This window comes from Sinocyclocheilus grahami, unplaced genomic scaffold (assembly GCF_001515645.1).
Source record: "Sinocyclocheilus grahami isolate Dianchi unplaced genomic scaffold, SAMN03320097.WGS_v1.1 scaffold422.1, whole genome shotgun sequence".
Lineage (NCBI taxonomy): Eukaryota > Metazoa > Chordata > Actinopteri > Cypriniformes > Cyprinidae > Sinocyclocheilus > Sinocyclocheilus grahami.
The window spans coordinates 606,480-612,941 of NW_015505601.1; the positions used below are offsets into that span (position 1 = coordinate 606,480).

The following is a 6,462-nucleotide window of genomic DNA, read 5'->3' on the forward strand; positions in this document are numbered from 1 at the left end:
GCAAGCATATCGACCATATTTGAATGCTTCCTCCACTGGTTTAGCAAAGGACAACTGAACATCCAGCACTACAGAGAAGACCAAACAAATGAGAGTTATTAGGGTCATACAAACTGAAAGGTAGTAATTATAAGTTAAGTTTTACTCTTCAGTAAAGATAAATGACCAGAGTGCTGGTATGAATTAAAAGTGAATGTGCAGATTTGAATATCGAATGGAAAGGTGTAGATGTCCAGGCTACAAGAAATGATGACATGAAATGAAAGATCATCCATTACCTTACCAGTATAATCAATGTAGAGGTAATATGTGTCTGGGACTTTATTTTCATCAATGCTTCAAAATAAAAAAGGTATGGGTGTTATGTTCTTTTAGTATCCATGCAAAGCTAAACATTTTAAATTGTAAAAAAATAAGTTTCCAAAAACCTAGCACCTGAAAGGCCCGAGAGAATTTATGAAATGTATAATAAAGTTTGCAGCAATACATTAAGAGTGGATAATTACTGTATAGTCAGTTAATCACAGAATTCAGAAATATAGATCCTTTTAAACTCACAATTCATTGATGATAATATCAGGCCTCCACAGTTGTTTTCGTGGTATTGAAATTCTGTCTGTTCCACATTTATCAGGATTCCAGCTCAAGCCTTCAATATTCCAAAACTACAAACACACAAAATGTCATTATCAGTAAATTTTTTAGATGATTGCCAATTAATTAACCAGCACATTACAGAAGACCAAACATAGATCCAGCAGATCTAGTGGGCCTTTGGCAAGGTCACTATACTATCGAGGCCTACACAGATTTGTTCTGTGTGCTGACAGGGCATTCTTATGGTGGTCCCAAGTCCACTGGTCTCTGTGCTCCTTGGCCTGGTGGTTCCAAGTCCACTGATCTCTGTGCTCCTTGGCCTGGTGGTTCCAAGTCCACTGGTCTCTGTGCTCCTTGGCCTGGTGGTTCCAAGTCCGCTGGTCTCTGCGCTGCTTGGCCTGGTGGTTCCAAGTCTGATGGTCTCTGTGCTCCTTGGCCTGGTGGTTCCAAGTCTGATGGTCTCTGTGCTCCTTGGCCTGGTGGCTCCAAGTCTGATGGTCTCTGCGCTCCTTGGCCTGGTGGTTAGGGTGACCATACATGTAATTTTTCCCCGGACATGTACAGACCGAAAGTATGCCATCAAAGTACCATACAGATGGTTCCTTATGCTTTCAAAACGCTCTCTAGATACTTTGATGTCAAACACTGATCGGTCTGAGCCGCGCTGCTTTTAAGTCGAACACACCTAATATGCACGTGTAACTGAGACTGCAGAATGTCCCCAATGCACAAAAAACTCACATACCCCCCCCACACACACGGCACACACACTCCCATTGAAACACATTATAGCATGTATGATGTTTCTGCTGGGAAATGACTGTCATTTTGAATTTTTATTTTGACTTAACAGTTAAATTTGAGTGATGGGGTGGAGACCAATCACGTGTAACTGAGACTGCAGAATGTCCCCAATGCACAAAAAACTCACATACCCCCCCCACACACACGGCACACACACTCCCATTGAAACACATTATAGCATGTATGATGTTTCTGCTGGGAAATGACTGTCATTTTGAATTTTTATTTTGACTTAACAGTTAAATTTGAGTGATGGGGTGGAGACCAATGAGTTTATATCATTTATATTTTTAAATTGATCTTTTATATTTATAGCATATTTATGAAACTGTATGAATATGCATGTGTTTGGATTAATATTCAGTATCAATTTCCTTTTTTTTTTTTTTTTTTACAAAATATAGTTTTTTTTAATGTTTTGATATATATCTGAAAGCCTTGAGATATATCTGAAAGCTTAATGAAGCCTCAAGTTTGTGTAATTGTAAAGATTTCACTTGTTTGGCTCATTTAAGAATCTCCATAGGATTCAATAGGCCCCTCTAGTGGCTGAAATCATAAAATGCAATTTTATGTAATTTTTCCTCACCAGATGGTATCAGAGACACTCAGTGACCTAGGTCCTGATGGATCATTATGTTTAAAGTATAAATATGCTGAAATTGTGTCTTTCTTTGTTTGTTTTTTGTGAAAATATGTATAAAAATATGCTCATTTTCATAAAAATATCCAGAATTTAATATGAATAAAATATAAATCACCAAAAAATAATAAAAAAAACCTACATAAAAAATTAGAATTGTTTTTAATAAAAATGGACCAATATAAGCTTTCTGGACAAAAAAAAAAGTGTCATTTTTGGCCTTCGGGTCATTTTGACCAGCGAGGGACACTTTGTTATAGGTTCGGGAGGGACGGGTTAATAATGTAAATGGTGAATGTTATTATTTGAGCATTATTTGTACATATATGTATATTATTAATAAAGTTGTAAACATTAATTATGATAATCATGAATGTTGACTACATTAATACAAATAAAACATTAAGTCATGAATCAAATTGCAACATACTACTGTAATATACACAAAAAACTATTGTTGGTTCTTACATAAAGTCTATGAACTTGACATTTTTATTGAAAATGTAATTTTTTTCACACTGCATGATGAGACAGCAGATAATGAGCTGGAAATGTGGAAGAATAGCTGTGAATCCAGCAGCCTGTGATAATGGTGTTAACAGGCACTGCAATATATACTTTAATAAACCTGCAAGTCACTACAACAACACTAAACAATGCTATAAACTTTAACTATTGCATTAGTATTTCATGACTATGTCTTACCTGTGGTCTTGAGAACAAAACTAAAGCATCATCCGAAGAATAATAAGGCAGATTACAGTAAAAATTTTATAAAAATTATCTAAGCTTTTACCTCACAGTTCATGATCAATGTGATTGAAATGGACCCTCAGACAAACTATATACAAAAACTGATTTGCTTAGACAAACTAAAACCAACAGAGACATTTGACCACACCATTTCCATTTATTTCATAATCCCAGAATACAGAAGGAACAACATTCAAAGCACAACATGTGTGGCGGTTTCTGTGTTAGCGTGCTGTTTTACATTAAGCAGGGCTGCAGTGAATTTGTACACTAAGTAAAAGTTAAATATTAAAACTTTGTAAGGAACAATAGTCGATCAACAAAGAGTAAAAGTCAAGAAATTTGCTGTCAATCCATTCCACACACATACCCAATACATCTTTTAATACATTTTTTTTTGTACAATATTACAAATATTTTCAATAATATAGCCACTTATAGAGCAGAACAATGAAATCAATCTCAGTTGCCCTGGCTGCAAATACCAAGCCGACAGGCTTCACAGTGAGCACTTTCATGCGGCCCATTAAATCTGCCATCGAACACTGAGGATCTGTTTGCTTCACCAAGGTCTTCTCCATAGCATCTCATGCGGATCTTTTTGACTAGTCTCTCAACCAGCACATCAGTGTTGTTCACTGAGAAATCTGCATCCTCCCACTGAGGTGCACTGCACGTCTTACACTCCTGTTTGTAGAATCGCAGTTTAATGGTTCCCTGTCTGCTTGCAGTGTTCAGGTGGAAATGAAACAGCACCTGCACTCTACTAGACCCCCAGGTTCTTGTACAAAGAGAACACCTGAACCTACAGTCGAAATGGAGAATAAAACATTTTAAGCATCTACTGATACTTCCAGGTCCAGTCATTAGTGTGTATGATGATTTAATGATACATTTTTTTTGGTGGTATTTGGCAGGTTGGTGGTATTTTATTTAGTATAACTGATAACATTTATATAGTATAACTGATAACATATACTGTATATACTGTAATAGCATTTTAACAGTAACAAAATAGTTGTGAGATTTATGTGTATGTGTAGATTTCTGGATCCTGTACTTCCTTAAATTTCATTAAAAAAAGTTTTAACGTAGGGAACCATCAAAATATCATAAAAATTCAATAAGCAGCCTATTTTAGCTGATGGCTTAACTAAATTGTCTGTTTAAAAAATCATGAGTTTATAGAAACATTTTACAATAAGGTACCATTTGGTAACATGAACTAACAATGAAATATGCTTATTTTAATCTCAGTTAATATCAACATTTACTATACATTTTAAAAATCAAAAGTTGTATCTGTTATTATTATTTAACAAACTTGAGCTAACATTAACCAATAATGAGCAATTGTATTAACTAACATTAACAAAGATTAATGCATACATCCTAAATCTTAATGCAATTAAAACACACACTGTGGAAAGTAAATGTTTGCTATCTTTTACTGTGGTAAATTTGTGTACTTACTCTGCGAAGGAGCCAGAAATGTACTGGTACCAATTAGGATCTGGACTGTTTTCCACAATCGTCTCATCAATTTCAATGTTCCAAGTGTCACCATGAAGATCACTTGTTTTCTTCAGTAAAGAACTGTTCCACAGTGATACCATGTCTGCTTCCTCACAGAGATCTCGTAGGAAGGATGCTTTGCTTTCTTATTAGCCACTGAATATTTATACTGTAGCTAAAATCTCAATTCACGAGAAACAAAACTGAAACTACAAGTATGTATTTGTTTTCTACAACACAAAAGTGAACACTGCTTTTCAAAGTAAAAGAGATGGTGAATGGCAGAATAAGGACTTATGACCAGTAATCATTATATTAATTTATACATGGATGGTATTTATTGTTTTACTGTATATGTATGGAAAATTATTTTAAGAACTTCCTTGTCTTCCTGTGGCTGGTTGCATAAACTGCTCAGACTTGCCTTACAAGTTAGTCAAGACTGGTCCAATCTAAAGTCATAAGATTAGTCATAAGACAGTTACATAAAATAGTAGATTGATCTAATTTGAATTTGAGAAGAAAGACTGATTAAGAATTGATTAACTGCTAGTTGGTCAGACTAGTTCTAAACCAGTCAGACACACTCTCAGTGGCGGCTCGTCGGGGGAGGCAGGGCAGGCACAGCCTCCCCATAATTATGAGGTGAAAATGGGAGGAGGACGATTTAATGTTAATAAAATTCCCAATTAATTTCAGTTCATGTCTCAGAATGTGTATTTTTTGTTTGTAATTTCACAGTTGTAATACCATAATGTGAAAGCGCCACTTTTCTATCGTGAATGTGCCGAATCTGCTGATGTAATTGCAACCGCTAGGTGATAGAGAAGGGTAGGGGGAGGCTGGGGGAGCGCGGGGCTCTCGTGCCTCCGTTGGTAAAAAAAATTAGCCATTCAGCATCGAGTGTTCACTTTCAGCGCTGATGAGTGTTGAGAAAAGAAACCTTGCAAGGGAGGCTAGCCTCCCTTCTCATATCAACCAATCATTAGAGACCTAACTTACGTGATATTAGTTTGAACGTCTCCTGCTGCGCTGATAATGTACCAAGTACTTTAGAGTAGCGATATTGAATATTTGATCGCCAAAAGCTGTCATTCAAAGAGTATATATACAAATTTAGGGAAAACAGCTGGATATAGGCTACATCAGTTGGCTTAATTAAATGGCGCAACAGGCAGCTCTCTTTTAACACATACTTTTAAGAAGGGATGGATGTTTGCTTCAAGTGATAGTCCAGGTAAGTGAAATTATATTATTTTGCTGTATGTCGTTTTCTTTACGTTTTCTGACTAAAAGCAACCAAAAAGCCATTTTAAAGTAGTTAAGCAAATAATAATAATCGGCAGGGATCCCAGACCAATACAATTAGTGTGCCTCCTCTATTTTAAAACCCACAAGCCGCCACTGCACACTCTTAAGTGTAAGACTGTGGACACAGTGTAAGGTCCACCCAATTGGCTAGATATCCAGGAAAGGGCACACCCGCTGCAGTAAACAAAATATCTCTAAACCCTTAGAATCCTTATTACCTTTTAGTGTACTTCTTGTGTGAATGTGACCATTGTACCAGTCCAACGTGAACTCATGATAATTCGTATGTATTTTACGTAAAATGTGGTTCTATAAAACGTAAATTTACGTACGTTTTTAAATGCACTAAGACGTACAACACTGACGTTTTTCAGCCTCTAAACGTACAAATACTTACGTATTTTCAGCATTTTAAGCGTACAAAACTGACGTATTGACGACACCTAAAAATGAATCCTTATGAATATTGAAATCGCGGCATTAATTTTATTCGTTTTTAGTTGTCATATGAATTACCTTGTTTTCAATTGCATTATTAAATTGTTTACTCATTTACTTATGAAATTATAACATTTCGTTTTGTTGTGTGATTTCTGCTGCCAGCTCGTTTCCAAGAATATGCCTACATAATGTTAAACACGACTTCACGTTAAACCTTAAAATAAGTCATACTTGTCATATAATGTTTACTTTGATTGTCATGGGCCACAAAAGGCATTTTCTCCGACATGCTGTGACTGACAATAGAACTATAAAATACACCAAAAACGCAACATAATTACGAAATGAAACAATTTTATTTGTGCAAGCGATCTGCTTGCTTCTCCATCCCGAGCAGC

The 6,462-nt window shown here is 35.8% G+C and overlaps 1 protein-coding gene across 1 annotated transcript; it reads right to left on the bottom strand.

Annotated features, from left to right (window-relative positions):
- Nucleotides 1–3,259: 3,259 nt before the first annotated feature.
- LOC107551362 (receptor-transporting protein 3-like) lies at nt 3,260–4,413 on the bottom strand. The gene is made up of 2 exons (XM_016232939.1): nt 4,271–4,413; nt 3,260–3,602 (listed from the first exon to the last, which is right to left on the bottom strand). Exons 1-2 carry the CDS (start codon nt 4,411–4,413, stop codon nt 3,260–3,262), a joined length of 486 nt encoding a protein of 161 aa, XP_016088425.1.
- Between the last annotated feature and the right edge of the window lie 2,049 nt (nt 4,414–6,462).

Coding starts and splice junctions, on each gene's coding strand:
- LOC107551362 (XM_016232939.1), bottom strand. CDS start 4,413: ATGGTATCACTGTGGAACAGTTCTTTACTGAAGAAAACAAGTGATCTT. Junction 3,603..4,270: donor ATTTCTGGCTCCTTCGCAGA/GTAAGTACACAA, acceptor TTTCGACTGTAG/GTTCAGGTGTTCTCTTTGTA.